The sequence below is a fragment of the Porites lutea genome, chromosome 10 (assembly GCF_958299795.1).
Source record: "Porites lutea chromosome 10, jaPorLute2.1, whole genome shotgun sequence".
Lineage (NCBI taxonomy): Eukaryota > Metazoa > Cnidaria > Anthozoa > Scleractinia > Poritidae > Porites > Porites lutea.
In genome coordinates this window covers 27,145,586-27,157,116 of record NC_133210.1, presented here as the reverse complement: position 1 = coordinate 27,157,116, position 11,531 = coordinate 27,145,586, and the positions used below count along the sequence as shown (strand labels likewise).

Genomic DNA, 11,531 nt, shown 5'->3' with positions numbered 1-11,531 from the left:
CTGCCGCTATTAAAGTTTTTGAGGTACTGAAGATTATTGGTGACCATCTGCCAGATTTATAAATAGGCAAGAAGCCTCGATGTCTAGAAATTATTCCAGCAAAACGTTAGATTCGTAGAATTATCGCACATCCAGAACTATCGCGCACAATGATTGGCTGTTTACTAACATCACGTGGTAAGAGTCGTCGTCGAACACGGAAATTGCAGTCGAGCGAATGGATCAAAATGGCCGGAGTACCTCCAAGCAGTCGAAGTTCGCGATTTCTTTCTCGTTTGCACGATGCCCTAACACACGCCGTAACACCACGTTTGCAAATCGACAGAAAGACCATCGAGAAAACATGGAAACTGATGGACAAAGTGGTGAAGCTATGCCAAAATCAACGGCTGTCGTTGAAGAACAGCCCCCCTTACATTCTAGACATACTCCCCGATACTTATCAACATTTGAAGTTAATTATTTCGAAGTACGAGGATCGTATGCACATCTTGAACGATTGTGAGTATTTTAGGATATACATCGAGAACCTTATTAAGCAGTCGAAGCTCGCCATCAAGCTTTTTAAGGAAGGCAAGGAGAAAATGTACGATGAGGATTCGACTTACAGACGAAGCTTAACAAAACTAAGCTTGGTCTTCAGCCACATGCTTGCTGAAGTCAAAGCAATATTTCCTCAAGGAACTTATATAGGCGATGGCTTCAGGATTACAAAATATGATGCAGCTGAATTCTGGAGAAAGTCGTTCGGTGTTGGGTAAGGAAATTTATGTTAATTTTTTGTTGATGATATTGTTATTGTTCTTCAAGAATAGATCACTGGATGGATTTGCCGTGTTTCAGTGTGTAACTCATAAAAACTCCTCGTTTCAGAATTATTGAGGTTTTTTCGCAGGTGGTCCTGGCCCGGCCTTATCAGTTTGAAGCTTTTTTATTCGTTCAATTGCGCTTTAGTCTTCAACGCATTTAGACCTTGTCAAAACGGAAAACGATAAAGGATTAATTTTCTAAATTGCGTGGCTCGCTTGACGTGAAAAGTCAGGTTAAGTAAGCTTAACAAGTCTTTTGTTTGAAAATATTTCCATTGAAATGAAACACAATCGGCAGGGCAATTTTCCTTTTGTATTAAATGCAGGTGATATAAAATCTTCCCCACCACTTGTAACTGTAGTTTTTCGTACACTATTGAAGCTTAATTTTAAAACCTCTTATATGCTGCAGTTGCCAAGCCTTGCACATAAAATGAGCATTTATTTGACCCCAAGTCTGCCTTATTTTAATGATGCATGAATTTAAAAAGAGCATTCACTTTTGAGGTTATAATTTCCAAGGAAGGTGTTCACAGTATGGATAATGTGTTTTACAGTTTGACGTTGTAAACATAAGCTATTATCTTCGTTGTTTAATATGTTATTGGTCACCACATATATATTACTTGTCATATATGCAAATACATTTAATAGTAACAAAAATTGTTTCACTGCAAATTAATTCTAAAAGGCATATTATATTTGGAAGTTCCATCTGAACATCTTTTGTTCAAAATAGCAAGCAACATAAAATTAATAGCATCATCAATCCTTACCATGTGAAAGAAGCTGTGTGTGTATAGTCAAGTAAATTCAGGCTCAAAATAATGTTATAAAGCAACCATTTTCAAGCTGGCTTAACTGGAGTTGGCTGCTTATGAATATGATCTTCTTTGAAAAATCCAACTCAGTGCTATTTATTGGTTATTTAAATGATAATTAAGTGCATGTCAGTGTGTGATTCGTTGAATTCAGTCTTGACCTTAAAACAATTTTATGAGAAGGTCCTGGAACCAAAAATGATTGTTTGCCTCCATGCTGTGGAACTTGCACTTTCGAATTGGAAAGCACCGACTGTTGTGTCATAGATAAGTTGCAAATCAGATATTCAAGATTTTTTCTTTAGTGAAACATGTTTTGCAAGTAGAAGCTTTTTTTACAGGTCAAACGTATTTGAAAGGAAAAGTGAAAGAGGGAGAAGGGTGTGTATGTTACAGATCAAAGTTATATTCAGATTTAATTTTTTTTACCGAAGTTGATTCTCAATTTCCTTTGTTTCCCAGCAAAGGAAATTGTAAGGAGAAGATTGATGTTGGTCACTCTTAATAATAAATTTATTTCTTCTACCCTTTAGTAAAACAACTGTATCATGGAAGCAGTTCCGTCAGACTCTCCAAACTGTACATCATATAAGCTCTGGTTTGGAGGCAATGGCCTTGAAATCAACAATAGATTTGACCTGTAATGACCACATATCCATTTTCGAGTATGATGTCTTCACAAGATTATTTCAACCATGGTCACATCTTCTTCAGAACTGGAATCTTCTGGCTGTAACACATCCTGGTTATTGTGCATTCATGACGTATGATGAAGTGAAGGCTCGCCTTTGTAAACATCTAGACAAGCCTGGAAGGTTGGTTGTTGATTTGTGATATATTTGATATAACAGTATCAAGTTTATACTTAATAAATATATTGTAGTTAATTCTTATTTTTATATTGTTTTTTGGGTCTGGTAATGTTTGCTAATGAATATGAAACAAAGGAAAAATAAAAAATACCTGAAATAAAAAATTAACTGCAACATATGTAGGTACATGCAATGGATAGCAGACGTTTTAATAAATTTTTTAGTTGATGTCAGAGCAGGTGGACTTAAATTACCCAGTTACTTAACTTTTCAGACGAAGAGATAAAATTTGCATATTTAAGACTTCCTTTGAGCTATCAATGACAATTAATGACATTAATAACAACTCAATGGTACCAGTTTTTCAGACAGTAATGTTTACTTTGTGGTCATAGGTAATGGATAAACACTTTACATAAATGTAGGTGGAAAAAAGAGTGTAAAGATGAAGAGGAGGAAGAGGAAAAAAGTGGAAGTGAAAAAATAAGAACTTATCAGACATTAATGACAGCAAAATAACTGCATGTGGCTGTGCGTGATATGAAGAATTATGCAGACCAACAAGGGTGTTTGCCAAGGTGCATAACATCCTCTAAGATCTGCATATTGGTATTTCTTTATTTCATACAAAAGCTGAAAGGATGTGGGAGTTAATAACAGTCCTTCCAAATATCTTGAAAAGCATCTTTTGAAAATGTGTTGAGGGGTTAACAGGGCTGTGCTCTAGCAGAGCCCGGTCGCCCCTGGCGCCTAACTTTTGCCCTCGGGCGACTAGAAAATCTCAGATTTTTCATACAAATCATATGCTGGGCACCCTAGATTTTACAGTTTCAGAGCACTGTGCTCCCTTCAATTTTCCTTAGAGCACAGCCTTGGGTTAACCCTCTGGCCCTAGTTGTTCAAATGCTGGATGGTGCTATTCACCAGATAAATTACTGTCCAGCTGAGGATAGGTATTAGGAAAACCCATTACGTTATCCACCGGATAGGGGTTTATCCAGTGGATAGCATTTTCCACCTTTTTAACTTTTCCACCTTTGTAGCTTTTCTGATGTTCAACATGAAATATGGTTTATTGCAGCTATATCTTCAGATTAAGTTGTACAAGACTTGGCCAGTGGGCCATAGGATATGTGACGCCGGAACACAGTATTCTACAGACTATTCCTCAGAACAAGTCACTGTGCCAGGCGCTCATAGACGGTGCCAGAGAAGGATAGTAAGTCTCCTTCCTCTAATCCCTTTTACTTCCGCACGTGGCTTAAATCGATTTTAAAAAATTTCATTTTTGAAAATGAAGAAGAACAGGAAGTACTTTTAGGGGTGTTTCATTTCATATATCTAAAATAATATTTACGTTGTTTAACCCAGACAGGATTAGCTCAGTTGGTAGAATGCTTGACCTGCAGAGCAGGAAGTTGTGGGTTCAATTCCTAGGGCTGATCCACTACTCAGGGTCTTAAAATAACTGAGAAATGAAGGCACTGCCTTCGCGTAGCTAGGATGACCAGTGATGTAAAATGGTGGTCCCATCCCCTGTAGGAGATGGAAATATAGTGTGCCCTGCCCTCAGTTAGTACTTTTGTGCTAAATATTATTTTTGATTGACGCTCAAATAAACTGCATTTTTCTAGTTATCTGTATCCTGATGGTTTACCAGACAACCCTGATGTTAGCCACCACTTGATAACCCCGCCCGATGAACATATCACTGTCACCGAGGAGCAGTATGAGCTGTACTGCGAGATGGGCTCCACATTTCAACTCTGCAAAATCTGCGCTGAAAACAACAAAGATGTGCGTCTGGAGCCCTGTGGTCACTTGATGTGCCACCTCTGCTTGGAGCAGTGGCAAGAGACTGGCGGGGAGGGATGTCCGTTTTGCCGTTCTGAGATCAAAGACATGCAAACCATTGTTGTTGACCCTTTTGTTCCCCATCGTGAACAGCCATCAAGTACAAGTATGCCAGCTGAGATCCAAGAGAATCAGGTTGAATTTGATGAGGAGGAAATAATGGAGGTCAGGATAGTGTAACAAAAGTCTCCATTTCCAGAACAGTGAACAAAGAATACTTTGATAAGAAAGTATTGATTGATGATTGACTTGATTGCAGTGTTAATTACCTTGTCATAAGTATGTATGGTATGATCACTGGGTTCAGTGTAATCCTGAATAGGACTGTTGTTGAAGGTGACTAATGTTTCAACGCCTGTCTGGTAGTCATCTTCAGAGTCAGTGTGAGTTGTATCATGCTAGTTGATGGTATTAAATGCTGGTTATTGATTTGATTAGTCTATTATTTCATGATGTTATTGGCCGTCTGTGAAAAGCAATGTTATCATCTTACTACATCTACCACAATATTGTTTATGGTGTTCCCTTTAATAAAAGGTTTTCCAACCCCAGCAATTTTATAATCAACAATAACCCTGAACTAAGCACTAAATTGAATTAATTCATGTTTTTAAATTTACCATCAATTGCATCTAAGCGTGGACACCAGACAAAAAAAACATGTTCTAATAGGGTGCCAGACATGACGTTTTTTGCCGCCAAACAGTTGAAGTTTGAGAGCCGTTAAAGCAAACTGTTGAGGCAAAAGTTACATTGTTTGCATGTTTTTGATCAGGGCGTTCCTCTCATCTTTTATTTTTCTCAATTTTCAGTAATATTTCTCGCTCAGAAACAGCACACTTGCTTTTAAGAATAATTATTATTCTCTGGAGTCTTACAACTCCAGAAATTCTTCTAAACGTTTTGCGATGAATATTTTGTTGAGCGAAAACAAATCAAGTCGACAAACAGCTGCCTACTTTACACATAAACTTTCATCTAATGCCACCCCAAACTTCAACGATTTAGCGGCAAAACATGTCATGTTTTCACTCAATTAGAACATGTTTTTTTGTCACGTGTACATGCTTAGATGGTTTGTCAATTTGGTTATTACCCATGATAATACTGTATTTTGTTTTTCTTCTCAGGATCCAAGTCAGTGGATAACACTGCAGTCTCATCAAGAAAGTAATGACCTGAACAGACATTCGGAGGATGCTCCTCCACCCCTACCTCAAAGACGAAACCAACTGCTCAATGTACAGTCACCAACTTCGCCCACTCTTATAGTAACACACGCTTCGCCATTTAGTTCTCCGAGAAGCTCTTCAAGGTCCTCTCCACACAGTTCTCCATGGAACTCACCAAGAACCTCTCCTAGGAATTCTCCAAGAAGTTCGCCGCTGGCATCTCCAAATGTTTCACCTCATTCGTCACCCCAGGCATCTCCTTGTAACTCACCCCAAAACTCACCTGCACAGATTCGTAAAGGAAGACCTCCACCACCACCAATTGACAATGAGAATGACAGCCCTCCTGCTATACCAGAGAGGAGTTATAAAAGCAGGGGGAGTGTGGAAAAAAAGGATAAAAACAGAGATGTCAATCGTGAAAGAGGGGACAACCGAAGGGATACGATTGGATACGCAGATATTGATACTTCAAATGTGCCTAGTGATTCACATAATCAAATTTCCCATCAGAATAGAACAAATTATGCACAGCTAGCCTATCCTGCTCCTGACAATGACTTGGGTGCTAGTGGTGTTGAAAGAAGCACCGCAAATGGAAACATGTTTGCTGAAATTTGTACCAATGATGAAGCAGCCTGCTATGATTTTCCGCCCCCAATTTTGTCAGACAAAGGAGATAACACACCCTTTAAGCAGAATGGCTTGTCTAATAGCGCTGGCAGCTTGGAACCTGTGGCTGACCCTTTTGCTGACGATCCATTTGCACAGTGTGGTGAGTCCAAAGACAAGGAGTTTGAAAATGACTTTTTAAAGGGTCCTTTAGTTGTGGCGCTTCCTCCGCCGCGTTCACAAAGCTTTGACACTTGGGAGGCACGCGGAACCAATGATAAAGGTAAACGCCCATCGTCTTCTAGGACCTTTATTAAAGCAAGGTCAACAGATGACGTACTTGATGATCCTACCTATTCAAATGCAAAAACCGCTGCTAATAAATGGGGAAAAAACAGGAATTCTGCAGCTGTATTTAACCCCCCAAACACTTTTCGTCCTTCACTTGTCTCACGGAATAGCTGGTCTGGTGCAGAAGCCAAAAGCTTCAGTAACCCTACATATACTGCTGAGAATTTTGACCCAAGTAAGTTAGAAGCCAACGAGGATGCCAGGCACCGAAGACTTCCCAGACTTCCGGATGACAACTCGAACAATGATGCAATGCAGTTTTATGAAGAGGATTTTACCATCCTTCAAGCCCAAGGTTATTCGCGCGAGGAAATCACCAGGGCTCTTATTGTGGCTGAGAACAACTTTGCTATGGCCAGAAAGATACTTCGTGAATTTTCTCAAGGGGCCAGGAAGTTATGAATATTTTCACTTTCAATCATCAGACAGCTTATTGCAGTGGATCATTAGCTCTCAGGGCCGTTGAAGAAAAGCAATGAAGAAACAGGATTACAGTCGAGGCAGGTCAAGCATACCTCCCAAGATTTTATTAATGAACTGATTTAATAAATGAATCTGTGAGTCATTCCCATAATTAGTGTCAAATTCAATTCGGCATTCCTGCATGCGTAATGGGTAGTGAATGTTTTATGAGAACTTGTCTGTATTTGGTCAGGTTAAAAATCTTTGAATGGGAAATTGCTTTGAAGTCATTTATATCAAATTTAGGAAAACTGAGCTGGTAGAAATTTCATAACTACCTTACGTATGCATTATCGGTTCATTACACATGCAAGAATGCAGAGATGAGTCTGAAATCTACAACTACCAGCGGATTTAACTTTCGAATAATAAATTTGTGGTACGCTTGACCTAGCTTGACCGTAGTAATACAACTATGTTGGGCAGTCAACAATATTGTTTTCTTTTGAGAGCTAATGAATAATGTCAAGTACTTCAGGACAAATAATTCAGTAAGAACCATGTTGGTTAAGCTGTTTAAAATATTTTTAAGATATTGGCTTGCAATAAGCAGTAATAATAATGATTAAAATACTATTAATTCTTGAACACTGACAGATTAACACCATGGAATTCCATCTATTAGAAAATGCACATTTTACAGAAGCAAAAATTAAATTAAATTGGACAATGGCACATGAAAAACATGACAATTATGAAAGTAGGACATGCCTTTAAAATCTCTAGGACAATTAACTCTATAGAATCTTTATTTAAGATTTTTGACAGCTAAACATGCTAAAACTACTAGTAGAATACTAGTAAAGGCATGATTGGGTCCCATGTATTTTAGATATACGGTGTTCTTTCCCTTTTTTGGTTTACTACTCTTAACTTTAATAAGGTGAAGTGATTGTTGTATCTTTGCATTGTTATTCAAGGCCACATTCAATAATACCGGTAGGTTAACTTCAAAGTGTTTTGGTTGAAATTCCTCACAAACTACCCAAGGTTCTTTTTGGTGTTGAGTTTTGTCATAATGTTTTGTTTTGTCTGTGAAGAAATAATAATAATATTTTTTTCTTGAAAATTGTATGACTTAGAGGATGTAAGTCAGGAAGTTGTTTAGTACAAAAATAAATCAAAGTACTGTCTACCAAGCTACGATGATTGCAGATTATTGGTTTCTTTTTTGGGAGCATCCCTTGGTCTTGATTGTCTTGAAGCTCCATGCAAAGGGAAAACCAAACCAATAGTAGCCTATTAAAGAAATAATAGGTAATGGTAATAGGACTGAGTGGAGTACAGTTCAGGGAGTAATCAGGCAAGTAATTCCAGTGCGAGGCCGATTTGAAATTACGAGCCGAATCACCCTGGAATTGTACGACATGAAGTCCTATTACCAATAAATAGTGTCTATAACATTTTATGAGAATCTCAGTCCTGGAATATTATTAATGTAAATAAAAGTCACTGGACCAGTTAGTTTAATCCATTTTTCTTTTCCAGTTGAAGCTGGACGGCTTACCTGAACACTATTTTTTCATTGATTTTGATTGGTTATCATGTGCAATGTAGTTGAATTTCATTGGCTAGTGGCATTTGCCACTTGATTTTCATCGGTTCTTTTACTGTCCGTTTTGACCTGTCTGATTACAAGCTCCTGGTAATCGGACAGGTCAAATCGGACAGTTTTAAAGTTACAATAGCAAAGTTAAGCTCAAAAATATCGGCTGTTAAGAACCAATCATATTTAAGTATTGTGTTATTGACACAATTATAACGGAAACAATAGACGAAAAAATCCCTAGAAATAGATAAAAAATGTGAAAACGTTCAACCCAAGAGGTGGTAAATGAAGAGTGAAATGGACAACAATATAACAATGCAATAACCTCAAACGTGGCCACTGAAAAATACACACTAAGTTTATACAGGTCAAGTTGATAAAAAAACCAGAACCTTGAAATTTGTTAATCGAGCTTGCTTTAGCGGAGCGAGACTCTGAAAATGCAGGCATTTCTCTTTTTTCTTTTTTGTGCGTGGGACCTAGTTCGTAGGCCACTTGTTCCTAACTGAGGATAAAAATCGTGACGACTATCATTGTATTTAAATGAGTCTCGTGATGAGCATGCGGTTTATTTTCGGCGATGACTGAAATGACGCATGTAAGTTGGTAATGATGCAGTTTTCCCCGAATCGAGGTCCTTGATTTGTAATCATGCGCGACATGCACGCGTATTAAAAAGTAAATGCCCCCGACAGTACGATGAGAAAATATTATACCGGGAAAATCCTGTTTTGTAGTGTATTGAGGTGTTACGTTTCTCAGAATATTGTCGCAATTACTGGAACTCTACAGTTGAATAGATTCAGTTTGTTGTATGTATTTAATAGATAAATTTTCGCAGTTGTTAAGATGTGAAGTCCTGTTGCATTTTATAAATACTTGAGATATCAGGTATTTACCACTGGAAGCAACTTCAACTACTTGTCTAAGGGTTGATTTCCACTGCCGCGTAATTTTTACGTGCGTAAGTGCGTGAAATTTACGTTAGGAAATAAAATAGAGCCGCAATGCACGTAAGCGTAAAAGTAGAAACTCGCTTAACTTCACCTTTAATTTCAACACTTAATATCTTGCCTCTATTTTATTTACGTGATTAAAATTTACGTGCTTGAATGTGCGGGGCCAAAAACGCGTCAGTGGAAATGCACCCTAAAGTGAAGTATCTGTCACGGACGGGTAGCTTTGTACTTGACTATCACGCACTCTACTTGTAACCCCGCTTGCAGCACATAGAAATCCCATATCGAGCTTTTCCGGAACGGGTCGGTCCACGAATTCTATCGCTTAAAAGCGTTGATTACTTCGGAACAAGCGATTACTTCAGCGGTCGAAAAAACAAAGAATAATCTTAATGAGTGAAACTTCGAAGTTTACTGGAAAATCGGGATCGAGGATCGAGAATCGAAGGTCGGTGATGGAGAATCGGGGATCGAGGATCGGTTCAAAAAAACTTGGAAATAAAATAAATAAATAAATAAATCGTGGATCGTAGCGATGTAGGCCTACCCTGGGTGGCAGAGACTTTTCTAGCGCGGTTTCCGGTTTCTGTCAAGTCTTTATAGTAACCCGCTTCGCCGCTCGTGGCTTTGGCCTACGGCCGAAGATGTGTCGGCCCTCGGGTAGTCTGCTACACAGCTGTTTTAAGTGTCGTCACGTAACGCTCCTCCCCACTAATGGAGAGGAGCGTTGCGTGACGACACTAAAAACGGCTGTGTAGCAGACTAGTCGAAGGCCGACACCGAAAATTCCCGCCGCACGCGAGTAAAACCTCTGGTACCCAGGGTAATGTGGGCCAGAAATTGTACATAAATTTCACATAACATAAACCAGTTCGCTGATGTACTGTCTGACAGCGTCATTGTTTTGACGAGAAAGTAAAATTTTCCTGGAAAATGAAACACCTTATTTCAGTGATACTGTGATAAAATGCCTGCTGTGTAAAGCTCTACACATTGTACTCTGAGACTGTACGGAGATATTAAAAGCAGATACTAAGCAGCTATGGAAATAACTAGATACTAAGCAGCTATGAAAATTACTTTCACAGGATTTTGATATCTTTTAAAGTGGGCAACAACGCACGAACTAAATTAACTGTCCGTTGTATAACGTTCTGCTAAACTTACACGTTTTTCCTGTGCTGAACATATACTGTACCGAGCCGTACTATTTTGGTCAGTTACAAAGAAGCTATATATATTTATACTGACAGAGTCATGGGTTCCTGATACTGATAAAAATCATCGTTCAATTATTTGAGTGTAAAATCCCTGAAAGAGTTCTCACTGGAGTAATATCAATATGTAGAAGGTTTTCGAAGGTTTCACACCGGTTTGAAGCTAAGATGAGCGGCCTGTCTCTCCTTGCAATCTTCACGTTTTGAGTATTTATGTTATGACATATAACACTCGTTTTGTATTCCAAACGAAAAAGAAGTATGCATGGCAGCACTGTCACCCTTGACAACGAAAACTTAGCTTCAGGCAAGCGAGACTTCACGCTACTAAGAGCATTCTTGTTTGAATTTCAGTGTTAATGACCATGCTTGGGCATATCAGACAGTTTTTAAGGGGAAGTGGGAGAAGGCAAAAAGGAGAGTTCAGTGCTTCGTCCTTTAAAATATGCTCTCCCCTATAAAACCCCTGAGGAAGGCTTGATTCTCAGGCAATCGTAGAGTTCGTTGCATTGGCCGAATTTATACTGGTGACGAATTATTCGTCTAGACGCATTATCCGTCTCAGACGGATAATTTGCCTTTAGTATAAATTCGGTGCTGAGACGAATTATGAAGCAAAATTCGTCTGACGCTGATTCGTCTGTTAGCACGTCTCGAAGACGTGCTAACAGACGGATAATTCATCTTAGACGGATTATCCGTCTCTAAATTTATATCTAGACGGAACGTAGGCGGTTTTTTGACGAAGTTTCCATATGAGAGGGACTGGTTTCTACATTTTCGCAATGTTTCCTGCGGAAATATTTAACAATTATTCCTCAAGCCCGAATTGGCTCTGAGTCATAGCCCATGAGGCCGAGATGGGTTGCAACTGCGACAGCGACGAGGCTAATCACAAAATGTATTAGTTAAA

The 11,531-nt window shown here is 38.8% G+C and overlaps 1 protein-coding gene across 2 annotated transcripts; it reads left to right on the top strand.

Moving 5' to 3' along the window:
* The first annotated feature begins 20 nt into the window (after positions 1–20).
* Positions 21–8,357, top strand: LOC140949806 (E3 ubiquitin-protein ligase CBL-B-B-like). 2 transcript variants are annotated; one of them, XM_073398937.1, is made up of 5 exons: positions 22–757; positions 2,164–2,445; positions 3,524–3,661; positions 4,077–4,461; positions 5,427–8,357. In XM_073398937.1, exons 1-5 carry the CDS (start codon positions 150–152, stop codon positions 6,831–6,833), a joined length of 2,820 nt encoding a protein of 939 aa, XP_073255038.1. In that variant the 5' UTR covers positions 22–149; the 3' UTR covers positions 6,834–8,357. The 2 variants fall into 2 exon arrangements, with proteins under 2 accessions (XP_073255039.1, XP_073255038.1); XM_073398938.1 differs by lacking the exon at positions 3,524–3,661 and having other exon boundaries at positions 21–757.
* The last annotated feature ends 3,174 nt before the right edge of the window (positions 8,358–11,531 follow it).

What these genes read in the sequence shown, in the direction of transcription:
- LOC140949806 (XM_073398937.1), top strand. Translation starts at nt 150, where the DNA reads ATGATTGGCTGTTTACTAACATCACGTGGTAAGAGTCGTCGTCGAACA. An exon ending in AGAAAGTCGTTCGGTGTTGG is followed by an intron (nt 758 to 2,163) that starts GTAAGGAAATTT and finishes TCTACCCTTTAG; the next exon opens with TAAAACAACTGTATCATGGA. An exon ending in CATCTAGACAAGCCTGGAAG is followed by an intron (nt 2,446 to 3,523) that starts GTTGGTTGTTGA and finishes GGTTTATTGCAG; the next exon opens with CTATATCTTCAGATTAAGTT.